The 27,027-nt window shown below is 50.2% G+C and overlaps 1 protein-coding gene across 1 annotated transcript in view; it reads right to left on the reverse strand.

Moving 5' to 3' along the window:
* scrib (scribble planar cell polarity protein) overlaps positions 1-27,027 on the reverse strand; it is a 542,315-nt gene that overhangs the window by 84,381 nt on the left and 430,907 nt on the right. The window contains exons 31-32 of the mRNA XM_068016616.1: positions 15,069-15,503; positions 4,319-4,390 (exon numbers count right to left, since the gene is read on the reverse strand). Of these exons, the coding sequence (XP_067872717.1) occupies positions 4,319-4,390; positions 15,069-15,503 (507 nt within the window). The remainder of the gene's footprint in view (positions 1-4,318; positions 4,391-15,068; positions 15,504-27,027) is intronic.

The raw sequence follows: 27,027 nt of genomic DNA on the forward strand, positions 1-27,027 counted from the left end.
GAAGGATGAGTGTAGGGAAGGCGAGGGAGAGAAGGGGAGGGGAGAGGAGCGAGAGTAGGGATGCAAAGAGGACAGAAGGAGTGGGAAGGTGAGGAGGGAGAGAAGGGGAGGGGAGTGGGAAGGGACGATGAGAGAAGGCGGGCGGACGAGGAGTGGGTGGTGGGGAAGGGTGGAAGAACAAAGGGGTGGGGGCGAGGGGGTGGGAACAAAGGGGTGGGGTATAAGGGATGACAGGGTAAGGGTTGAGGGGGGAGGGGCAGAGTGGGAATTTGAGGAGAGAGTTAGACGGAGACAGACAGATGGGAAAACCAAGCACAGAGGGAAAGAGAGTTCGAGCAGAGAGGGAGAGACAGAGACAAAGAAAGAGAAAACAACCAATGAGAATTCTGTCTTCTTCCTCCAACACAGGATTTTGATCTTGTTGTGCTAGCCCGAGGTGTAAGGCCAGGTGCGGCTGAACACCACGATATAGGGAATGGAGGTCGCGTCCAGACTACTGTTCACGATATCCAGTGCAATGAGGGAAGAGTCTGCACTGCACTGGGGTAATGGTCTACACTGAGACCAAGAGGACTGGGAAGACGCTCATGTGGACAATAAACAGCAGCAAGAGCAGGTCGACTGAATGGCTTCTTTCTGTGCTTTACATTCAATGGTTTGGGTAATTTAAGGGGATAAATTAAGGGTAAGTTATGGCAGGGCAGCTCATCAACGTGGAGTGCTCCTCCTGTGCGATGTGGGAAGTCAGGATCACTTCCAGTGTCCAGGGCGAACACGTGTGCAGGACGTGTCTCCAGCTGCAGCTACTCGAAATCCGGGTCTGTTTCTGGCAAAGGTGGGACCTGTACAAGTTGGACGGGTTGCACCTGAAGCGGAATGGGACCAACATCCTTGCTGGGAGGTTTGCTAGTGCTATTGGGGGGTGGGGGGAGGGGGGGGTTTAAACTAATTTGGCAGGGGGATGGGATACAGAGTGGAGGTACAGTAGGGGGTGATGCACAGTCAAATATAGAAGAGAAACTGAGTCAGTCTGGAAGGCAGAGCAAATATAGACCTGTTAAGGCAAAAGTGAAAAATGCAAGGCTGGATTGTATTTGCTTTAATGCAAGGAGTCTTACTAATAAGACAGATGAATTGAGGGTGTTGATTAGCACATGGGATTATGATATTATTGCTATCACAGAGACATGGTTGAGGGAGGGGCAGGACAGGCAACTCAATATTCCAGGGTATAGAAGCTTCAGGCGTGACAGGGGAGGGGGTAAAAGAGGAGGTGGTATTGCACTGTTGATCAAGGAGTCAATTACTGCAGTAAGGAGGGATGATATTATTTATTTATTGATACAGCACTGAAACAGGCCCTTCGGCCCACCGAGTCTGTGCCGACCATCAACCACCCATTTATACTAATCCTACATTAATCCCATATTCCAACCACATCCCCACCTTTCCTCAATTTCCCTATCACCTACTAGGGGCAATTTACAATGGCCAATTTACCTATCAACCTGCAAGTCTTTGGCTGTGGGAGGAAACCGGAGCACCCGGCGAAAACCCACGCAGTCACAGGGAGAACTTGCAAACTCCGCACAGGCAGTACCCAGAATTGAACCCGGGTCGCTGGAGCTGTGAGGCTGCGGTGCTAACCACTGCGCCACTGTGCCGCCCACTAATCTTATCTTAGAAGGTTCCTCAAATGAGGCCATATGGGTAGAACTTAAAAACAAAAAGGGGGCAATCACTTGGCTGGGCATGTACTACAGGCCTCCAAACAGTCAGGGAGAGATAGAGGAGAAGATATGTAGGCAAATCTCAGAGAGGTGTAAAAATAATAGGGTAATAATAGTAGGGGATTTCAACTTCCCCAATATTAACTGGGATAGTCTTGGTGCAAAAGGCTTAAAGGGGGAGGAATTCTTAAAATGCATACAGGAGATTTTTGAGCCAGTACATAGAAAGCCCTACATGAGAAGGGGCAGTACGGGGATAGTGACCATAACTCTAAGATTTAAGGTAGTTATGGAAAAGGACAAAGATGGACCGGAAATAAAGGTACTGAATTGGGGGAAGGCCGATTTCAATATGATAAAACAGGATCTGGATCTTTATTCAAAGAGGAAATAATGAGAGTTCAGAGCCAACATGTACCCGTTAAGGTGAAGGGTAGGACCAACAAGTCCAGGGAACCCTGGATGTCAAGGATTGGATCAGGAAAAAAAAAGGAGGCTTATGGCAGATTCAGAGGGCTGAAAACAGCGGAGGCCCTGGAAGAGTATAGAAAGTGTGTTGGGGGTGGGGGGGTACTTAAAAAGTAAATAGGAGAGTGAAGAGGGGACATGAAAAAACACTGGTGGGCAAGATAAAGGAAAATCCTAAGGCGTTTTATTAAGGGCAAGAGGATAATTAGGAAAAGAGTAGGGCCCATTAGGGACCAAAGTGGCAATCTGTGTGTGTGGAGCCAGAGGACATAGGTGAGGTTTTAAATGATTACTTTTCATCTGTGTTCACTATGGAGAAGGACGATGTAGGTGTAGAGATCAGGGAGGGGGATATACTTGAACATATTAGCATTGAAAAGGAGGAAGTACTGGCTGTTTTAGCAGGCTTAAAAGTGGATAAATCCTCAGGCCCAGATGAGATGTATCCCAGGCTGTTATGTGAGACAAGGGAGGAGATAGCAGGGGCTCTGACACAAATTTTCAAATCCTCGCTGGCCACAGGAGAGATACCAGAGGACTGGAGGACAGCGAATGTGGTGCCATTATTCAAGAAGGGTAGCAGGGATAAACCAGGTAATTACAGGCCGGTGAGTCTAACATCAGTGGTTGGGAAACTATTGGAAAAAATTCTGAGGGACAGGAATAATCTCCACTTGGAGAGGCAGGGATTAATCAGGGATAGTCAGCATGGCTTTGTCAGGGGGAGATTGTGTCTAACTAACTTGATAGAATTTTTCGAGGCAGTGACTAGAAGTGTCGATAGAAACATAGAAAATAGGAGCAGGAGTAGGCCATTCGACCCTTCGAGCCTACTCCACCATTCATCATGGTCTTTATGAGGAGGGTAAAGCAGTTGATATAGTCTACATGGACTTCAGTAAGGCTTTTGATAAGGTCCCGCATGGGAGATTGGTTAAGAAGGTAAGAGCCCACGGGATCCAGGGCAATTTGGCAAATTGGATCCAAAATTGGCTTAGTGGCAGGAGGCAGAGGGTGATGGTCGAGGGTTGTTTTTGCGAGTGGAAGCCTGTGACCAGTGGTGTACCACAGGGATTGGTGCTGGGACCCTTGCAGTTTGTAGTGTACATTAATGATTTAGACATGAATATAGGAGGTATGATCAGTATGTTCGCAGATGACATGAAAATTGCCGTAAATAGTGAGGAGAAAAGCCTTAGATTACAGGATGATGTAGATGGGCTGGTAAGATGGGCAGAGCTGTGGCAAATGGAATTTAATCCTGAGAAGTGTGAGGTGATGTCTTTTGGGAGGACTAACAAGGTAAGGGAATATATAATGGATGGTAGGACCCAACGGACCTTGGTGTACTTGTCCATAGATCAGGCATAGAACACAAGAGTAGGGAGGTTATGATGGAGCTGTATAAAACACTAGTTAGGCCACAGCTGGAGTACAGTGTACAGTTCTGGTCACCACACTATAGGAAGGATGTGATTGCACTGGAGAGGGTGCAGAGGAGATTCACCAGAATGTTGCCTGGGCTGGAGCATTTCAGCTATGAAGAGAGACTGGATAGGCTGGGGTTGTTTTCCTTAGAGCAGAGAAGGCTGAGGGGGGATATGATTGAGATATACAAAATTATGAGGGACATTGATAGGGTAGATAGGAAAAAACTTTTTCCCTTAGCGGAGGGGTCAATAACCAGATTTAAGGGAAGGGGCAGGAGGTTTAGAGAGGATTTGAGGAAAATATTTTTCACCCAGAGGGTGGTTGGAATCTGGAACACACTGCCTGAATGGGTGGTAGAGGCAGGAACCCTCACAACATTTAAGAAGTATTTAGATGAGCACTTGAAACGCCATAGTATACAAGGTTACGGGCCAAGTGCTGGAAAATGGGATTAGAATAGATAGGTGCTTGATGGCTGGCACAGACACGATGGGCCGAAGAGTCTGTTTCTGTGCTGTATAACTCTATGACTCTAATGCAATTCTATGTAAGTTATCTATTAGATCGCACTGGAGATGTTGCGATATCTAGGACACAGTGTGTGTTCTTTCTCACGTTCTTTGGAAAAAACTGTAAATCAGGAAACCAGCTTTTTAAGAAGCCATTGTAAATATTAAGAGAGGACTCACTGGCTCGGAGGTGGGAGAGCTGCAGAACTCTCGTGGGACACTGTTACTGGCAGGAGGTTCACTGGAACTGCCCTAGAAAACATAATAGCAGCAGGTAATACAACCCAATGAAGGCAGACACCTGGTAGCCACAGTAACGCAGGCACCACAGTGCAACGTAACACAGACATCACAGCTCAACGCAAACGCCACAGCCCACACGCAGGCACCACAGCCCAATGCGCAGGCACCACAGTGCAATGCAATACAGGTGCGACGCGCAACGCAATGCTGGCACCAGAGCACACCCACACACATACAACACGGCACGGACACAAAAAAAAGCATGTGTGCACATTCACTGCACCACAGCAAATACACACAAACAATGCAACACCACACACACGCACCCTTCAACACGACGCTCGCGCGCCCTTCAACACGACGCACGCGCGCCCTTCAACACGACGCACGCGCGCCCTTCAACACGACGCTCGCGCGCCCTTCAACACGACGCTCGCGCGCCCTTCAACACGACGCTCGCGCGCCCTTCAACACGACACACACGCACCCTTCAACACGACGCACGCGCGCCCTTCAACACGACGCACGCGCGCCCTTCAACACGACGCACGCGCGCCCTTCAACACGACGCTCGCGCGCCCTTCAACACGATGCACGCGCGCCCTTCAACACGACGCTCGCGCGCCCTTCAACACGACGCTCGCGCGCCCTTCAACACGACACACACGCTCCCTTCAACACGACACACACGCTCCCTTCAACACGACACACACGCTCCCTTCAACGCGACGCACGCGCGCCCTTCAACGCGACGAACGCGCGCCCTTCAACACGACGCACGCGCACCCTTCAACACGACACACACGCACCCTTCAACACGACACACACGCACCCTTCAACACGACGCACGCGCACCCTTCAACACGACACACACGCACCCTTCAACACGACGCACGCGCACCCTTCAACACGACACTAACTCAGTCAACGGTAACCCCTCGGATGTTGATAGTGGGGGATTCAGTGATCATAATGCCATTGAATGTCGAGGGGAGATGTTTAGATTCTCTCTTGTTGGAGATGGTCCTTGCCTGGCACTTGTGTGACGCGAATGTTGCTTGCCACTTATCAGCCCAAGCCTGGATATTGTCCAGGTCTTGCTGCATTTCTACACAGTCTGCTTCAGAACCTGAGGAGTCTCAGTAGTGGGAAAATTATTGGAATCTATTCGGAGACAGGATAAACTGTCATTTAGAAAGGCACAGGTTAATCAAGGATAGTCAACATGGATTTGTTAAGGGAAGATCTTGTTTGACCAACTTGATTGATGTTTTTGAAGAAGTAACAAGGAAGATAGATGAGGGTAGTGCAGTTGATGTGGTCTACATGGATTTTAGCAAGGCTTTTGATAAGGTCCCACATGGCAGACTGGTTAAAAAGATAAAATCCCATGGGATTCAGGAAAATGCAGCAAGGTGGATACAAAATTAGCTCAGTGGCAGGAAACAAAGGGTAATTGTTGACGGGTGTTTTAGCGACTGGAGGGCTGTTTCCAGTGGCATGCCTCACGGTTCAGGACTGGGTCCCCTGCTTTTTGTGGTATATATTAACGATTTGGATGTAAATGTAGGGGGCATGATCAAGAAGTTTGCAGATGACATAAAGACTGGCCGTGTGGTAGATGGCGAGGAGGATAGCTGTAGTCTACAGGAAGATACTGATGGTCTGGTCAGATGGGCAGAAAAGTGGCAAATGGAATTCAATCCAGAGACGTGTGAGGTGATGCATTTGGGGAGGTCAAACAAGGCAAAGGAATACGGGATTAATGGGAAAATACTGAGAAGTGCAGAGGAAGTGAGGGACCTTGGAGTGAATGTCCACAGATCCCTGAAGGTAGCAGGACAGGTCGATAAGGTGGTTAAGAAGGCATATGGAATCCTTTCCTTTATTAGCTGAAGTATAGAATATAATATCAGACAGGTTATGCTGGAACTGTATAACTATTGGTTAGGCCACAACTTGAGTATTGCGTGCAGTTCTGGTCACCTCATTACAGTAATTGCACTAGAGAGGGTACAGAGGAGATTTACGAGGATGTGGCCAGGACTGGAAAAATGCAGCTATGAGGTAAGATTGGATAGGCTGGGGTTGTTCTCCTAGGAACAGAGAAGACTGAGGGGAGATCTGATTGAAATGTACAAAATATTGAGGGACCTGGATAGAGTGGAGGTGAAGGGTCTCTTCAGCTTAGCAGAGAGGTCAGTGACGAGGGGGCATAGATTTAAAGTGATTGGTGGAAAAATTAGAAGGAGATGACGAAAAGCTTTCTCACCCAGACGGGTCTGGAACCCACTGCCTGAAAGGGTAGTTGAGGCAGAGAGCCTCAACTCATTCAAAAGGAGTCTGGATATGCACCTCAAGTGCCGTAATCTGCAGGGCTACAGACCAAATGCTGGAAGGTGGGATTAGAATAGGTGGATCGTTTTTCTGCTGGCAGACACGATGGGCCAAGTGGCCTCTTTCTGTGCCTTCCATTTCTATGATTCTATGGTGCTGAATATTGTGCAATCATCAGCGAACATCCCCACTTCTGACTTTATGATTGAAGGAAGGTTATTGATGAAGCAGCTGAAGATGGTTGGGCCTAAGACACTACCCTGAGGAAGTCCTGCGTTGATGTCCTGGAGCTCAGATGATTGACCTCCAACAACCACAACCATCTTCCTTTGTGCTAAGTCTGACTCCAACCAGCAGAGAGTTTTCCCTGATTCCCATTGACTCCAGTTTTGCTCGGGCTCTTTGATGCCATACTCGGTCAAATGCTGTCTTGATGTCAAGGGGAGGAGGTGGCCTAGTAGTATTGTCACTGGACCCAAGGTATTGCTCTGGGGATATTGGTTCGAATCCCACGACAGCAGAAGGTGGAATTTGAATACAATTAATAAATCTGTAATTAAAAAGCCAGTCTAATGATGGCCATGAAACGATTGTCAATTGTTGTAAAAACCCATCTCTTTCACTAATGCTCTGTTGGGAAGCAAATCTATCGTCCTTACCTAGTCTGGCCTACATGTGACTCCAGATCAACAGCAATGTGGTTGACTCTTAAATGCCCTCTGAAACGGCCTGTTCCTGTGCTGTACTGTTCTTTGTTCTATCAACATCCTAAGGGTTACCATTGACCAGAAACTGAACTGGAGTAGCAATAAAAATAGCGTAGCTACAAGAGCAGGTCAGAGGCTAGGAATCCTACAGCGAGTCACTCACCTCCTGACTCCCCAAAGCCTGTCCACCATCTACAAGGCACAAGTCTGGAGTGTGATGGAACACTCTCCACTTGCCTGGATGGGTGCAGCTCCAACAACACTCGAGAAGCTCGACACCATCCAGGACAAAGCAGCCCGCTTGACTGTCACCCCATGCACAAACATTCATCCCCCTCCACTACCAACACACAGTGGCAGCAGTGTGTACCATCGACAAGATGCACTGCAGCAATGCACCAAAGCTCCTTAGACAGCAACTTCCAAACCTGCGACCTCTACCAACTAGAAGGACAAGGGCAGCAGATGCATGGGAACACCAACACCTGCCAGTTCCTCTCCAAGTCACAGACCATCCTGAATTGGAACTATATCACTGTACCTTCACTGTTGCTGGGTCAAAATCCTGGAACTCCCTTCCTAACAGCACTGTGGGTGCACCTACCTCACAAGGACTGCATTGGTTCAAGAAGGCAGCTCACCACCACTTTCGCAAGGGCTATTAGGGATGGGCAATAAACGCTGGCCTAGCCAGCAATTCCCACGTCACATGAATGATTAAAAAAAAAGGGAAGTCACTCTCACCTCACCTCTTGAGTTCAGCTCTTTGTCCATGTTTGAACCAAGGCTGTAATGAGGTCAGGAGCTGAGTGGCCCTGGAGGAAACCAAACTGAGCATCACTGAGCAGTTGTTGCTAAGCAGGTGCCACTTGATAAAACCGTCAACGACACCTTCCATCAGTTTACCGATGACTGAAAGACGACTGATGGGGTGGTAATTGGCCGGGTTGGACTTGTCCTGCCTTTTGTCTACAGGACATACTTGGGCAATTTTCCACATTGCTTGGTAGATGCCAGTGTTGCAGCTGTACTGGAATAGCTTGGCTAGGGGTGCAGCAAGTTCTGGAGCATAGGCCTTCAGTACTATTGCTGGAATACTGTCAGGATCCATAGCCTTTGCTGTATCCAGTGCCTTCAGTCCTTTCTTGATATCATGTAGAGTAAATCGAATTGGCTGAAGACTGGCATCTGTGTTGCTGGGGGCTCCAGGAGGAGGTCGAGATGGATCATCACTTCTGGCTGAAGACTGTTGCAAATGCTTCAACCTTATCTTTTGCACTGATATGCTGTGCTCCCCCATCATTGAGAATGGGGATATTTGTGGAGCCACCTCCTCCAGTTAGTTGTTTAAATGTCCTCCACCATTCACGACTGTATATGGCAGGACTGCAGAGCTCAGATCTGATCCGTTCGTTGTGGGATCGCTTAGCTCTGTCTATCGCATGCTGCTTATGCTGTTTGGCACGCAGATAGTCCTGTGTTGTAGCTTCACCAGGTTGACTCCTCATTTTGAGGTATGCATGGTGCTGCTCCTGGCATGCCCTCCTGCACTCTTCATTGAACCAGGGTTGATCCCCCGGCTTGATGGTAATGGTAGAGTGGGGGATATGCCAGTCCATGAGGTTACAAATTGTGGTGGAGTACAATTCTGCTGCTGAAGGCCCACAGCGCCTCATGGATGCCCAGTTTTGAGTTGCTAGATCTGTTCCAAATGTATCCCATTTAGCACGGTGATAGTGCCACACAACACGATGGAGGGTATTCTCAATGTGAAGATGGGACTTTGTCTCCACAAGGACTGTGCGGTGGTCACTCCTACCAATACTGTCCACACTTTTGCCCACAGTATTGTGAGTGTAGTCTAACTTAGTGCTACAAAATATAACATCAGCTCCCTGCTTTTGTATTTCATTCCTCTAAATATGAATCCAGTATTCTGGTTCTACTCTTCACTGTCTTATCAACTTGTGTCTTTACTTTTAGTGATTTATCTATCAGTATTCCCACACCGCTTTGCTCCTCGAACCATTTCGATCTTTACCTTCCAAATAAAAATTGGCTCCTTTTTATCTCAAATCAAAATTAACCGCCCGGCATATAAATATATTAAATTAACCACCCAGCACATTGCGATAATCAATTAACCGCCTGTCACGTCACCGTATCCAATTAACCGCCTGGCACGTCACTGTATTAAATTAACCGCCTGGCACATTACTGTATTAAATTAGGGGCGGCACAGTGGCGCAGTGGTTAGCACCGCAGCCTCACTGCTCCAGGGACCCGGGTTCAATTCTGGGTACTGCCTGTGCGGAGTTTGCAAGTTCTCCCTGTGACCGTGTGGGTTTTCACCGGGTGCTCTGGTTTCCTCCCACAGCCAAAGACTTGCAGGTGATAGGTAAATTGGCCATTGTAAATTGCCCCTAATGTAGGTAGGTGGTAGGGAATATGGGATTACTGTAGGGTTAGTATAAAATGGGTGGTTGTTGGTCGGCACAGACTCGGTGGGCCGAAGGACCTGTTTCAGTGCTGTATCTCTAAATAAATAATTAACTATATTAAATTAATCGCCTGGCACATTACTGTATTCAATTAATCGCCTGGCACATTACTGTATTAAATGGAATTTGCTGTTTCCTCGAATCATTGAATGATAGAATAGTTACAGTAGAGAAGTAACCCATTGTGTTTGTGCAACTCAACTCATCCCACTTCCCGGCCTTTTCCTTGTCGCCCTGAAAATTTTGTTTCTACAGATAATCACCCAATTCTCTTTTGAAATGTATGATTGAACCTGCCTCCACCACACTCTCAGCAGCGCATTCCTGATCCGGACCATTTACCGTGTAAAAATGTTTCCTCATGTCGCCACTTGTCATTTTGCCACCACTTTAAATCAGTGTCCTCTGGTTCATGACCCTTCCCCCAATGGGAACAGTTTCTCCCTGTCTACTCTGTCCAGACCCCTCACGATTTTGAACACCTCTATCAAATCTCCTCTCAATCTTCTCATCTCCAAGGAGAACAACCCCAGATTCCCCAATCTTCCTTGGTAACTGAAGTCTCTCCTGTCTGGAAACTTTCTCGTAATTCTTTTCTGCACCCTCTCTACTGCCCTCACATCTTTCCTAAAGTGTGGAACCCAGAACTGAACACTATACTTCACTTGAGGCCGAACCAGTCTTTTATAAAGGTTCATCATAATCCCCTTGTTTTTGTACTCCATTCCTCCATTTATAAAGCCTAGGATCCCATATGCCTTATTAACCAAGTCAACCTCCCCTGTCATCTTCAATGATTTGTATAAATTATACCCCCAAGTCTGCTCCTGCACCCCATTTAGAATTGTCTATTATATTGCCTTTTCTTCTTCTTCCTACCAAAATGTATCACTTCACACTTCTCTGCATTAAATTTCATCTGCCAGCCTATGTCCTGTTGAAGTCAATCACTATCCTCCTCACAGTTCACAATATTTCCATGTTTTTTGTCACCTGCAAATCTTGAAACTGTGCCCAACACACACAGGTCTGGGTCATTAATATAGATCAAGAAAAGCAGTGGTCCTTATATTGACATAAGTACAGAAAGTGCTGGAAATACTCAGCAGGTCTGGCAGCATCTGTGGAGAGAGGAACAGATTTCAAGTCTGTGACCCTTGAGTTCTGATGAACAGTCATTGACCTGAAATGTTAACTCTGTTTCTCTCTCCACAGATGCTGCCAGACCTGCTGAGTATTTCCAGCACTTTCTGTTTTATTTCAGATTTCCAACATCCACAGTATTTTGCTTTTATATTATAGTCTTAATACTGATCCCTGGGGAACCCCATTATATACCTTCCCACAGTCTGAAAAACAATCCTTCACCACTGCTCTGTTTTCTCTCACTCAGCCACTTGCTGCCCCCGTCCTTTTTATTTCAAGGGCTCCAACTTTGCTGACAAGCCTGTTATGTGGCACTTTATCAAATGCCTTTTGGAAGTCCATGTACATATTATGATGTGTCGAATGGTCTGTTTCTGTGCTGTATAACTCTATGACTCTATGTCAACCACATTGCCCTCATCAACCAGTCACAGTTCATCAAAAAACTCAAATTAGTTAATCACGATTTGGCCTCAACAAATCTTTGCTGGCTTTCCTTAATTAATCCATATTTGTCTCAGTGACTATTAATTTTGTTCTGGATTATCATATCTAAAAGCTTTCCCACCACTGAGGTTAAACTGACTTGCCTGTAGTTGCTGGGTTTATCCTTACACCCGTTTTTTTGAACAAGGGTGTAACCATAGAGTCATAGAGACATACAGCACTGAAACAGGTCCTTCAGCCCACCGAGTCTGTGCCGACCAACAGCCACCCGTTTCTACTAACCCAACATTAATCCCATATTCCCACCACCTACCTACATTAGGGACAATTTACAATGGCCAATTTACCTATCAACTCTGTGCCTTTACGATTCTATGACTATGTTGTTTAAGAAGGGTGGCAAGGATAATCCAGGAAATTATAGGCCGGTGAGCCTTACGTCAGTGGTAGGGAAACTATTAGAGAGGATTCTTCGGGACAGGATTTACTCCCATTTGGAAACAAACGAACTTATTAGCGAGAGAGAGCATGGTTTTGTGAAGGGAAGGTCATGTCTTACTAATTTGATTGAGTTTTTTGAGGAAGTGACGAAGATGATTGATGAAGGAAGGGCAGTGGATGTTATCTATATGGACTTTAGTAAAGCCTTTGACAAGGTCCCGCATGGCAGACTGGTACAAAAGGTGAAGTCAAACGGGATCAGAGGTGAGCTGGCAAGATGGATACAGAACTGGCTCTGTCATAGAAGACAGAGGGTATCAGTGGAAAGGCGTTTTTCTGAATGGAGGGATGTGACTAGTGGTGTTCCACAGGGATCAGTGCTGGGACCGTTGCTGTTTGTAGTATATATAAATGATTTGGAGGAAAATGTAGCTGGTCTGATTAGTAAGTTTGCGGACGACACAAAGGTTGGTGGAGTTGCGAATAATGATGAGGTTTGTCAGAGGATACAGATTGGTTGGAGACTTGTGCAGAGAAATGGCAGATGGAGTTTAATCCAGACAAATGTGAGGTAATGCATTTTGGAAGATCTAATGCAGGTGGGAAGTATACAGTAAATGGCAGAACCCTTAGGAGTATTGACAGGCAGAGAGATCTGGGCATACAGGCCCACAGGTCACTGAAAGTGGCAACGCAGGTGGATCGGGTAGTCAAGAAGGCATACGGCATGCTTACCTTCATCAGTTCGGGAATAGAGTATAAAAATTGGCAAGTCATGCTGCAGCTGTACAGAACTTTAGTTAGGCCACACTTAGAATATTGCGTGCAATTCTGGTCGCCACACTACCAGAAGGACGTGGAGGCTTTGGAGAGGGTACAGAAGAGGTTTACCAGGATGTTGCCTGGTCTGGAGGGCATTAGCTATGAGGAGAGGTTGGATAAACTCAGATTGTTTTCACTGGAATGACGGAGGTGGAGGGGCGACATGATAGAGGTTTACAAAGTTATGAGTGGCATGGACAGAGTGGATAGTCAGAAGCTTTTTCCCAGGGTGGAAGAGTCAGTTACTAGGGGACATAGGTTTAAGGTACAAGGGGCAAAGTTTAGAGGGGATGTGCGAGGCAAGTTCTTTACACAGGGTGGTGAGTGCCTGGAACTTGCTGCCGGGGGAGGTGGTGGAAGCAGATACGATAGCGACGTTTAAGAGGCATCTTGACAAATACATGAATAGGATGGGAATAGAGGGTTATGGGCCCCGGAAGTGCAGAAGGTTTTAGTTTAGACAGGCATCAAGATCGGCACAGGCTTGGAGGGCCGAATGGCCTGCTGTACTGTTCTTTGTTCTTTGAATTAGTGTTTTAAAAAGGTTCACCATAACTTCCTTCCTTTTGTGTTCTTTGCATCTATTTATATACCCCTATGTCCATCACCATCCTTCTCACAGTTCACAATACTTCCAAGTTTTGTGTCATCTGCATATTTTGAGATTGCGCCCTGCACACCCAAGTCTGGGTCATTTTATATATATATATATATATATATATATATATATATGTGTGTATATGAAGAAAAGTGGCACTCAGTAAATTGCTCTTTTGGCGAGCAGGCACAGACACAATGGGCTGAATGGCCTCCTTGTATGCTGTAACAGTTCTGTATGTAGGTGACCACCATCCAACCTGTGAACTGTATGTGACCGGTTAAAAGTGTAAACAAGTCCACAGTGACCAGGACCAGTAGCAGGGATAGGTTACATGTGATTCTGTGAACTGCAATTTTCCAGTTATCTGGCACATCCCTGTATCGAAGGAGGATTGGAAGATTATGGCCCATTCCTTTGCAATTTCCACCTTTACCTCCCACAGTATCCTTCGATGCACCTGTTCCGGTACTAGTGGCTTATCAACTTTAAGTAGCTCTGGTTAGGCCCCAACTGGAGTACTGTGTCCAGTTCTGGTCACCACACTATAGGAAGGATGTGAGGGTCCTTGAGAGGCTGCAGAGGAGATTCACCAGAATGGTTCCAGGGATGAGGGATTTTAGTTACAAGGTTAGGTTGGAGAAGCTGGGGTTGTTCTCCTTGGAGCAAAGGAGATTGAGGGGAGATTTGATAGAGGTGTACAAGATTATGGCAGGCTTAGGTAAGGTGGACAAAGAAAAACTGTTCCTATTAACTAATGGTACAACGAGGGGACACAGACGAAGGGTTTGGACATGAGATACAGTGGGAATGTGAGGAAGAACTTTTTTTACGCAGCAGTTGGTAATGACTCGGAACTCACTGCCTACGAGGGCAGTGGAAGCGGAGACGATGAATGATTTCAAAAGGAAACTGGATGGGCACCAGAAGGAAATAAAGTTGCAGGGCCTCGGGAATAGAGCAGGGGAGTGGGACTGACTGGATTGCTCCACAGAGAGCTGACACAGACTCGATGGGCCGAACGGCCTCCTTCTGTGCTGTAAATGACTTTATGACTCTACTCTATGACCACCACCTTCACAAGGACAATTAAGGATAGGCAACAAATGCTGGCCTTGCCAGCAATGCCCACATCCCATGAAAGAATAGATTAAAAAAAGAGCTCCATGACGAGGGGGATGGGGAGCTGCGTCGGTGTGTGTGAGGGGAGTGTAGTCCAGTCTCACATGATCATAGGAGCAGGCCATTCAGCCCACCAAGCCTGCTCCGCCATTCAATACCATCATGGCTGATCAGCTGACCATTCACTTCAATGTAGATCCGTGACTGGCTGGGGGGAGGGGAGTCAAGCCCATTGTTAACTTTGTGATGCTTGATTTTGAAAGCACCCCCGCCCCCTGCTGACACTAATTTCAATTGCACACAAAGGGTCTTAAAATGTGGCCCGTCCCTGCTCTTAATACACTGCAAAGTAACAGGGCACAGGCTTGTACTCACACACAGGCACACACACAGATGGAGAGAGCACAGCCAGATGGACAGATGAACCAGAGCCCCCTCGCCCCACCCACCCTTCCCTTTCACAGCAAGTTAGTGAAACATGTCAACCGAAAGGCTAAAGCCACAAAACATACACAGCCAACCAGAGTAACCATGCCATAGACAAAGGCGAGTGGACACACACTCACACTATGCCACGTGCCGGTGGTGCTTGCCTGGACACTGCGCCTCGTGCAGCCCCGTGCACCACGCGGAGCTGCTCCTGCTGCCCGGGCATCCCTGGACATTCCCCGACCCTTCCTGTTCGCCACCACAAATGGGTTTTGGTGGAAGGGAATGGGCTGCAGCTCAATCAGAATCTCCTGGTCCTGGCTCTCCTGTGCCTGCCGTTTGGGTTCGGTGAGTGGCATGTGCCCACCACTCTCTTCCATCACCGGGTGCCCACAGTCAGGTTTTGCAGCTTGCTGCTTAGTACTGCAAGGCACAAGATCGCTGGCAGCATCCCTCGGAGCCACGGCCCCCGACCTCACAAAGGAGACTGCCTCCTGCTCCGAACCCGTCTCCCGCTCAGTCTGCGTGAGGTATTTGCATTGACCCTCCATCGCAGCCAATCCAGCATGCCCCTTAATGAGTCAAAGTCAGAGAGAGAGAGACAGACAGAAAGAAAGAGACGTTTCAGAGGACTGGAGGTGAGATAGAAAGAGAAATTGACCTTATTGAGAATTGAATCACGACGAGCCATGACTCAATTCCAACAATAACCTCAGCTTCCTGATGGTTAAAGGCACAGCCTGCTGTTGCATTGGGTCCCAAGAGGCTGCAAATGTTCCAGGTTCCATCCCTGTGTCAGAGGAAGTTATGACTCTGCACCTGGTTACAAACTCAAGGCTCTTGAGCACAGTATCTGCTGGGATAGTGATGGTGCACAGGAGAGTATCTGCTGGGATAGTGATGGTGCTCAGGACAGTATCTGCTGGGATAGTGATGGTGCTCAGGACAGTATCTGCTGGGATAGTGATGGTGCTCAGGACAGTATCTGCTGGGATAGTGATGGTGCTCAGGACAGTATCGGCTGGGATAGTGATGGTGCTCAGGACAGTATCTGCTGGGATAGTGATGGTGCTCAGGACAGTATCTGCTGGGATAGTGATGGTGCTCAGGACAGTATCTGCTGGGATAGTGATGGTGCTCAGGACAGTATCTGCTGGGATAGTGATGGTGCTCAGGACAGTATCGGCTGGGATAGTGATGGTGCTCAGGACAGTATCTGCTGGGATAGTGATGGTGCTCAGGACAGTATCTGCTGGGATAGTGATGGTGCTCAGGACAGTATCTGCTGGGATAGTGATGGTGCTCAGGACAGTATCTGCTGGGATAGTGATGGTGCTCAGGACAGTATCAGCTGGGATAGTGATGGTGCTCAGGACAGTATCTGCTGGGTCAGTGATGGTGCTCAGGACGGTATCTGCTGGGACAGTGATGGTGCTCAGGACAACATCTGCTGGGACAGTGATGGTGCTCAGGACGGTATCTGCTGGGACAGTGATGGTGCTCAGGACGGTATATGCTGGGACAGTGATGGTGCTCAGGACGGTACCTGCTGGGACAGTGATGGTGCTCAGGACGGTACCTGCTGGGACAGTGATGGTGCTCAGGACGGTATCTGCTGGGACAGTGATGGTGCTCAGGACGGTATCTGCTGGGACAGTGATGGTGCTCAGGACAACATCTGCTGGGACAGTGATGGTGCTCAGGACAATATCTGCTGGGTCAGTGATGGTGCTCAGGACGGTATCTGCTGGGACAGTGATGGTGCTCAGGACGGTATCTGCTGGGACAGTGATGGTGCTCAGGACGGTACCTGCTGGGACAGTGATGGTGCTCAGGACAGTATCGGCTGGATTAGTGATGGTGCTCAGGACAATATCTGCTGGGTCAGTGATGGTGCTCAGGACGGTATCTGCTGGGACAGTGATGGTGCTCAGGACGGTATCTGCTGGGACAGTGATGGTGCTCAGGACAACATCTGCTGGGACAGTGATGGTGCTCAGGACAATATCTGCTGGGTCAGTGATGGTGCTCAGGACGGTATCTGCTGGGACAGTGATGGTGCTCAGGGCAGTATCTGCTGTGACAGTGATGGTGCTCAGGACGGTACCTGCTGGGACAGTGATGGTGCTCAGGAAAGTATCTGCTGGAAGAGTGATGGTGTTCAGGACAGTATCTGCTGGGACAGTGATGGTGCTCAGGACGGTATCTGCTGGGACAGTGATGGTGCTCAGGACAGTATCTGCTGGATCAGTGATGGTGCTCAGGACAGTATCTGCTGGAACAGTGATGGTGCTCAGGACGGTATCTGCTGGGACAGTGATGGTGCTCAGGACAGTATCAGCTGGGACAGTGATGGACTCATGGCAGTACCTGCTGGGACAGTGATGGACTCATGGCAGTACCTGCTGGGACAGTGATGGTGCTCAGGACAGTACCTGGTGGGACAGTGATGGTGCTCAGGACAGTATCTGCTCAGACAGTGATGGTGCTCATGGCAGTATCTGCTGGGAAAGTGATGGTGCTCAGGACAGTATCTGCTGGGACAGTGATGGTGCTCAGGACAGTATCTGCTGGGACAGTGATGGTGCTCAGGACAGTGACTGCTGGCACAGTGATGGAGCTCAGGACAGTATCTGCTGGGACAGTGATGGTGCTCAGGACAGTATCTTCTGGGACAGTGATGGTGCTCAGGACAGTATCTGCTGGCACAGTAATGCTGCTCAGGACAGTATCTGCTGGATCAGTGATGGTGCTCAGGACAGTATCTGCTAGCACAGTGATGGTGCTCAGGACAGTGTCTGCTGGATCAGTGATGGTGCTCAGGGCAGTATCTGCTGGCACAGTGATGGTGCTCAGGACAGTGTCTGCTGGCACAGTGATGGTGCTCAGGACAGTGTCTGCTGGCACAGTGTTGGTGCTAAGAACAGTGTCTGCTGGGACACTGATGGTGCTCAGGACAATATCTGCTGGGACAGTGATGGCGCTCAGGACAGTGATGGTGCTCAGGACAGTATCTGCTGGGACAGTGATGGTGCTCATGGCAGTATCTGCTTGGACAGTGATGGTGCTCAGGACAGTATCTGCTGGGACAGTGATGGTGCTCATGGCAGTATCTGGTGGGACAGTGATGGTGCTCAGGACAGTATCTGCTGGGACAGTGATGGTGCTCAGGACGGTATCTGCTGGGACCGTGATGGTGCTCAGGACAATATCTGCTGGGTCAGTGATGGTGCTCAGGACGGTATCTGCTGGGACAGTGATGGTGCTCAGGACAGTACCTGCTGGAACAGTAATGGTGCTCAGGACAGTATCTGCTGGAAGAGTGATGATGCTCAGGACAGTATCTGCTGGGATAGTGATGGTGCTCAGGACAGTATCGGCTGGGATAGTGATGGTGCTCAGGACAGTATCAGCTGGGATAGTGATGGTGCTCAGGACAGTATCGGCTGGGTCAGTGATGGTGCTCAGGACGGTATCTGCTGGGACAGTGATGGTGCTCAGGACAACATCTGCTGGCACAGTGATGGTGCTCAGGACAATATCTGATGGGTCAGTGATGGTGCTCAGGACGGCATCTGCTGGGACAGTGATGGTGCTCAGGACGGTATCTGCTGGATCAGTGATGGTGCTCAGGACAGTATCTGCTGGAACAGTGTTGATGCTCAGGACGGTATCTGCTGGGACAGTGATGGTGCTCAGGACAGTATCTGCTGGGACAGTGATGGTGCTCAGGACAACATCTGCTGGGACAGTGATGGTGCTCAGGACAATATCTGCTGGGTCAGTGATGGTGCTCAGGACGGTATCTGCTGGGACAGTGATGGTGCTCAGGACAGTATCTGCTGGGACAGTGATGGTGCTCAGGACAACATCTGCTGGGACAGTGATGGTGCTCAGGACAACATCTGCTGGGACAGTGATGGTGCTCAGGACAATATCTGCTGGGTCAGTGATGGTGCTCAGGACGGTATCTGCTGGGACAGTGATGGTGCTCAGGGCAGTATCTGCTGGGACAGTGATGGTGCTCAGGACGGTACCTGCTGGGACAGTGATGGTGCTCAGGAAAGTATCTGCTGGAAGAGTGATGGTGTTCAGGACAGTATCTGCTGGGACAGTGATGGTGCTCAGGACGGTATCTGCTGGGACAGTGATGGTGCTCAGGACAGTATCTGCTGGATCAGTGATGGTGCTCAGGACAGTATCTGCTGGAACAGTGATGGTGCTCAGGACGGTATCTGCTGGGACAGTGATGGTGCTCAGGACAGTATCAGCTGGGACAGTGATGGACTCATGGCAGTACCTGCTGGGACAGTGATGGTGCTCAGGACAGTACCTGGTGGGACAGTGATGGTGCTCAGGACAGTATCTGCTGGGACAGTGATGGTGCTCATGGCAGTATCTGCTGGGAAAGTGATGGTGCTCAGGACAGTATCTGCTGGGACAGTGATGGTGCTCAGGACAGTATCTGCTGGGACAGTGATGGTGCTCAGGACAGTGACTGCTGGCACAGTGATGGAGCTCAGGACAGTATCTGCTGGGACAGTGATGGTGCTCAGGACAGTATCTTCTGGGACAGTGATGGTGCTCAGGACAGTATCTGCTGGCACAGTAATGCTGCTCAGGACAGTATCTGCTGGATCAGTGATGGTGCTCAGGACAGTATCTGCTAGCACAGTGATGGTGCTCAGGACAGTGTCTGCTGGATCAGTGATGGTGCTCAGGGCAGTATCTGCTGGCACAGTGATGGTGCTCAGGACAGTGTCTGCTGGCACAGTGATGGTGCTCAGGACAGTGTCTGCTGGCACAGTGTTGGTGCTCAGAACAGTGTCTGCTGGGACACTGATGGTGCTCAGGACAATATCTGCTGGGACAGTGATGGCACTCAGGACAGTGATGGTGCTCAGGACAGTATCTGCTGGGACAGTGATGGTGCTCAGGACAGTATCTGCTGGGACAGTGATGGTGCTCATGGCAGTATCTGCTTGGACAGTGATGGTGCTCAGGACAGTATCTGCTGGGACAGTGATGGTGCTCATGGCAGTATCTGGTGGGACAGTGATGGTGCTCAGGACAGTATCTGCTGGGACAGTGATGGTGCTCAGGACGGTATCTGCTGGGACCGTGATGGTGCTCAGGACAATATCTGCTGGGTCAGTGATGGTGCTCAGGACGGTATCTGCTGGGACAGTGATGGTGCTCAGGACAGTACCTGCTGGAACAGTAATGGTGCTCAGGACAGTATCTGCTGGAAGAGTGATGATGCTCAGGACAGTATCTGCTGGGATAGTGATGGTGCTCAGGACAGTATCGGCTGGGATAGTGATGGTGCTCAGGACAGTATCAGCTGGGATAGTGATGGTGCTCAGGACAGTATCGGCTGGGTCAGTGATGGTGCTCAGGACGGTATCTGCTGGGACAGTGATGGTGCTCAGGACAACATCTGCTGGCACAGTGATGGTGCTCAGGACAATATCTGCTGGGTCAGTGATGGTGCTCAGGACGGCATCTGCTGGGACAGTGATGGTGCTCAGGACGGTATCTGCTGGATCAGTGATGGTGCTCAGGACAGTATCTGCTGGAACAGTGTTGATGCTCAGGACGGTATCTGCTGGGACAGTGATGGTGCTCAGGACAGTATCTGCTGGGACAGTGATGGTGCTCAGGACAACATCTGCTGGGACAGTGATGGTGCTCAGGACAATATCTGCTGGGTCAGAGATGGTGCTCAGGACGGTATCTGCTGGGACAGTGATGGTGCTCAGGACGGTATCTGCTGGGACAGTGATGGTGAACAGGACAGTACCTGCTGGGACAGTGATGGTGCTCAGGAAAGTATCTGCTGGAAGAGTGATGGTGTTCAGGACAGTATCTGCTGGGACAGTGATGGTGCTCAGGACGGTATCTGCTGGGACAGTGATGGACTCATGGCAGTACCTGCTGGGACAGTGATGGTGCTCAGGACGGTACCTGGTGGGACAGTGATGGTGCTCAGGACAGTATCTGCTGGGACACTGATGGTGCTCATGGCAGTATCTGCTGGGACAGTGATGATGCTCAGGACAGTATCTGCTGGGACAGTGATGGTGCTCAGGACAGTGACTGCTGGCACAGTGATGGAGCTCAGGACAGTATCTGCTGGAACAGTGATGCTGCTCAGGAAAGTATCTGCTGGCACAGTAATGCTGCTCAGGACAGTATCTGCTGGATCAGTGATGGTGCTCAGGACAGTATCTGCTGGATCAGTGATGGTGCTCAGGGCAGTATCTGCTGGCACAGTGATGGTGCTCAGGACAGTGTCTGCTGGCACAGTGATGGTGCTCAGGACAGTGTCTGCTGGCACAGTGATGGTGCTCAGGACAGTGTCTGCTGGCACAGTGTTGGTGCTCAGAACAGTGTCTGCTGGGACACTGATGGTGCTCAGGACAATATCTGCTGGGACAGTATCTGCTGGGACAGTGATGGTGCTCAGGACAGTATCTGCTGGGACAGTGATGGTGCTCAGGACAGTATCTGCTGGAACAGTGTTGATGCTCAGGACGGTATCGGCTGGATCAGTGATGGTGCTCAGGACAGTATCTGCTGGAACAGTGTTGATGCTCAGGACGGTATCTGCTGGGACAGTGATGGTGCTCAGGACAGTATCTGCTGGGACAGTGATGGTGCTCAGGACAGTATCTGCTGGGACAGTGATGGTGCTCAGGACACTATCTGCTGGGACAGTGATGGTGCTCAGGACAACATCTGCTGGATCAGTGATGGTGCTCAGGACAGTATCTGCTGGGACAGTGATGGTGCTCAGGACAGTATCAGCTGGGACAGTGATGGACTCATGGCAGTACCTGCTGGGACAGTGATGGTGCTCAGGACAGTACCTGGTGGGACAGTGATGGTCCTCAGGACAGTAACTGCTGGGACAGTGATGGTGCTCATGGCAGTATCTGCTGGGACAGTGATGGTGCTCATGGCAGTATCTGCTGGGACAGTGATGGTGCTCAGGACAGTATCTGCTGGGACAGTGATGGTGCTCAGGACAGTGACTGCTGGCACAGTGATGGAGTTCAGGACAGTATCTGCTGGGACAGTGATGGTGCTCAGGACAGTATCTGATGGTACAGTGATGGTGCTCAGGACAGTATCTGCTGGAACAGTGATGCTGCTCAGGAAAGTATCTGCTGGCACAGTAATGCTGCTCAGGACAGTATCTGCTGGATCAGTGATGGTGCTCAGGACAGTATCTGCTGGATCAGTGATGGTGCTCAGGGCAGTATCTGCTGGCACAGTGATGGTGCTCAGGACAGTGCCTGCTGGCACAGTGATGGTGCTCAGGACAGTGTCTGCTGGCACAGTGATGGTGCTCAGGACAGTGTCTGCTGGTACAGTGATGGTGCTCAGAACAGTGTCTGCTGGGACACTGATGGTGCTCAGGACAGTATCTGCTGGGACAGTATCTGCTGGGACAGTGATGGCGCTCAGGACAGTATCTGCTGGGACAGTGATGGTGCTCAGGACAGTACCTGCTGGGACAGTGATGGTGCTTAGAACAGTACCTGCTGGCACAGTGTTGGTGCTCAGAACAGTGTCTGCTGGGACACTGATGGTGCTCAGGACAGTGTCTGCTGGAACAGTGTTGATGCTCAGGACGGTATCTGCAGGGACAGTGATGGTGCTCAGGACAGTATCTGCTGGCACAGTGATGGTGCTCAGGACAGTATCTGCTGGCACAGTGATGGTGCTCAGGACGGTATCTGCTGGAACAGTGATGGTGCACAGGACGGTATCTGCTGGGACAGTGATGGTGCTCAGGACAGTATCAGCTGGGACAGTGATGGACTCATGGCAGTACCTGCTGGGACAGTGATGGTGCTCAGGACAGTACCTGGTGGGACAGTGATGGTGCTCAGGACAGTATCTGCTGGGACAGTGATGGTGCTCAGGACAGTATCTGATGGGACAGTGATGGTGCTCAGGACAGTATAGGCTGGAACAGTGATGCTGCTCAGGAAAGTATCTGCTGGCACAGTGATGGTGCTCAGGACAGTGTCTGCTGGCACAGTGATGGTGCTCAGGACAGTGTCTCCTGGCACAGTGATGGTGCTCAGGACAGTGTCTGCTGGCACAGTGATGGTGCTCAGAACAGTGTCTGCTGGGACACAGATGGTGCTCAGGACAATATCTGCTGGGACAGTATCTGCTGGGACAGTGATGGCGCTCAGGACAGTATCTGCTGGGACAGTGATGGTGCTCAGGACAGTATCTGCTGGGACAGTGATGGTGCTCTTGGCAGTATCTGCTTGGACAGTGATGGTGCTCAGGACAGTATCTGCTGGGACAGTGATGGTGCTCAGGACAGTATCTGCTTGGACAGTGATGGTGCTCAGGACAGTATCTGCTGGGACAGTGATGGCACTCAGGGTAGTTTCTGCTGGGACAGTGATGGCACTCAGGACAGTGTCTGCTGGGATAGTGATGGAGCTCAGGACACTATCTGCTGGGACAGTGATGGAGCTCAGGACACTATCTGCTGGGACAGTGATGGTGCTCAGGACAGTATCTTCTGGGACAGTGGTGGTGCTCATGGCAGTATCTGCTGGGACAGTGATGGTGCTCAGGACATAATCTGCTGGGACAGTGATGGAGCTCAGCACACTATCTGCTGGGACAGTGATGGAGCTCAGGACACTATCTGCTGGGACTGTGATGAGCTCAGGACACTATCTGCTGGGACAGTGATGCAGCTCAGGACAGTATCTGCTGGGACAATGATGGTAATCATGGCAGTATCTGCTGGGACAGTGATGGTGCTCAGGACAGTATCTGCTGGAACAGTGATGGTGCTCAGGACAGTATCTGCTGGAACAGTGATGGTGCTCAGGACAGTGTCTGCTGGCACAGTGATGGTGCTCAGGACAGTGTCTGCTGGGACAGTGATGGTGCTCAGGACAGTGTCTGCTGGCACAGTGATGGTGCTCAGGATAGTATCTGCTGGCACAGTGATGGTGCTCAGGATGGTATCTGCTGGATCAGTGATGGTGCTCAGGACAGTATCTGCTGGAACAGTGATAGTGCTCAGGACAGTATCTGCTGGAACAGTGATGGAGCTCAGGACAGTGTCTGCTGGCACAGTGATGGTGCTCAGGATAGTGTCTGCTGGCACAGTGATGGTGCTCAGGACAGTGTCTGCTGGCACAGTGATGGTGCTCAGGACAGTGTCTGCTGGCACAGTGATGGTGCTCAGAACAGTGTCTGCTGGGACACTGATGGTGCTCAGAACAGTGTCTGCTGGGACACTGATGGTGCTCAGAACAGTGTCTGCTGGGACAGTATCCGCTGGGACAGTGATGGTGCTCAGGACAGTATCTGCTGGGACAGTGATGGTGCTCAGGACAGTATCTGCTGGGACAGTGATGGTGCTCATGGCAGTATCTGCTTGGACAGTGATGGTGCTCAGGACAGTATCTGCTGGGACAGTGATGGTGCTCAGGACAGTATCTGCTTGGACAGTGATGGTGCTCAGGAAAGTATCTGCTGGGACAGTGATGGTACTCAGGGTAGTTTCTGCTGGGACAGTGATGGTGCTCAGGACAGTGTCTGCTGGGATAGTGATGGAGCTCAGGACACTATCTGCTGGGACAGTGATGGAGCTCAGGACACTATCTGCTGGGACAGTGATGGTGCTCAGGACAGTATCTTCTGGGACAGTGATGGTGCTCATGGCAGTATCTGCTGGGACAGTGATGGAGCTCAGGACACTATCTGTTGGGACAGTGATGGAGCTCAGCACACTATCTGCTGGGACAGTGATGGAGCTCAGGACACTATCTGCTGGGACAGTGATGGAGCTCAGGACACTATCTGCTGGGACTGTGATGGAGCTCAGGACACTATCTGCTGGGACAGTGATGCAGCTCAGGACAGTATCTGCTGGGACAATGATGGTAATCATGGCAGTATCTGCTGGGACAGTGATGGTGCTCAGGACAGTATCTGCTGGAACAGTGATGGTGCTCAGGACAGTATCTGCTGGAACAGTGATGGTGCTCAGGACAGTGTCTGCTGGCACAGTGATGGTGCTCAGGACAGTGTCTGCTGGGACAGTGATGGTGCTCAGGACAGTGTCTGCTGGCACAGTGATGGTGCTCAGGATAGTATCTGCTGGGACAGTGATGGTGCTCAGGACAGTATCTGCTTGGACAGTGATGGTGCTCAGGACAGTATCTGCTGGGACAGTGATGGCACTCAGGGTAGTTTCTGCTGGGACAGTGATGGCACTCAGGACAGTGTCTGCTGGGATAGTGATGGAGCTCAGGACACTATCTGCTGGGACAGTAATGGAGCTCAGGACACTATCTGCTGGGACAGTGATGGTGCTCAGGACAGTATCTTCTGGGACAGTGGTGGTGCTCATGGCAGTATCTGCTGGGACAGTGATGGTGCTCAGGACATAATCTGCTGGGACAGTGATGGAGCTCAGCACACTATCTGCTGGGACAGTGATGGAGCTCAGGACACTATCTGCTGGGACTGTGATGAGCTCAGGACACTATCTGCTGGGACAGTGATGCAGCTCAGGACAGTATCTGCTGGGACAATGATGGTAATCATGGCAGTATCTGCTGGGACAGTGATGGTGCTCAGGACAGTATCTGCTGGAACAGTGATGGTGCTCAGGACAGTATCTGCTGGAACAGTGATGGTGCTCAGGACAGTGTCTGCTGGCACAGTGATGGTGCTCAGGACAGTGTCTGCTGGGACAGTGATGGTGCTCAGGACAGTGTCTGCTGGCACAGTGATGGTGCTCAGGATAGTATCTGCTGGCACAGTGATGGTGCTCAGGATGGTATCTGCTGGATCAGTGATGGTGCTCAGGACAGTATCTGCTGGAACAGTGATAGTGCTCAGGACAGTATCTGCTGGAACAGTGATGGAGCTCAGGACAGTGTCTGCTGGCACAGTGATGGTGCTCAGGATAGTGTCTGCTGGCACAGTGATGGTGCTCAGGACAGTGTCTGCTGGCACAGTGATGGTGCTCAGGACAGTGTCTGCTGGCACAGTGATGGTGCTCAGAACAGTGTCTGCTGGGACACTGATGGTGCTCAGAACAGTGTCTGCTGGGACACTGATGGTGCTCAGAACAGTGTCTGCTGGGACAGTATCCGCTGGGACAGTGATGGTGCTCAGGACAGTTTCTGCTGGGACAGTGATGGTGCTCAGGACAGTATCTGCTGGGACAGTGATGGTGCTCATGGCAGTATCTGCTTGGACAGTGATGGTGCTCAGGACAGTATCTGCTGGGACAGTGATGGTGCTCAGGACAGTATCTGCTTGGACAGTGATGGTGCTCAGGAAAGTATCTGCTGGGACAGTGATGGTACTCAGGGTAGTTTCTGCTGGGACAGTGATGGTGCTCAGGACAGTGTCTGCTGGGATAGTGATGGAGCTCAGGACACTATCTGCTGGGACAGTGATGGAGCTCAGGACACTATCTGCTGGGACAGTGATGGTGCTCAGGACAGTATCTTCTGGGACAGTGATGGTGCTCATGGCAGTATCTGCTGGGACAGTGATGGTGCTCAGGACACTATCTGTTGGGACAGTGATGGAGCTCAGCACACTATCTGCTGGGACAGTGATGGAGCTCAGGACACTATCTGCTGGGACAGTGATGGAGCTCAGGACACTATCTGCTGGGACTGTGATGGAGCTCAGGACACTATCTGCTGGGACAGTGATGCAGCTCAGGACAGTATCTGCTGGGACAATGATGGTAATCATGGCAGTATCTGCTGGGACAGTGATGGTGCTCAGGACAGTATCTGCTGGAACAGTGATGGTGCTCAGGACAGTATCTGCTGGAACAGTGATGGTGCTCAGGACAGTGTCTGCTGGCACAGTGATGGTGCTCAGGACAGTGTCTGCTGGGACAGTGATGGTGCTCAGGACAGTGTCTGCTGGCACAGTGATGGTGCTCAGGATAGTATCTGCTGGCACAGTGATGGTGCTCAGGATGGTATCTGCTGGATCAGTGATGGTGCTCAGGACAGTATCTGCTGGAACAGTGATAGTGCTCAGGACAGTATCTGCTGGAACAGTGATGGA

Source organism: Heterodontus francisci, chromosome 2 (assembly GCF_036365525.1).
Source record: "Heterodontus francisci isolate sHetFra1 chromosome 2, sHetFra1.hap1, whole genome shotgun sequence".
In the NCBI taxonomy this organism is placed as follows: Eukaryota; Metazoa; Chordata; class Chondrichthyes; order Heterodontiformes; family Heterodontidae; genus Heterodontus; species Heterodontus francisci.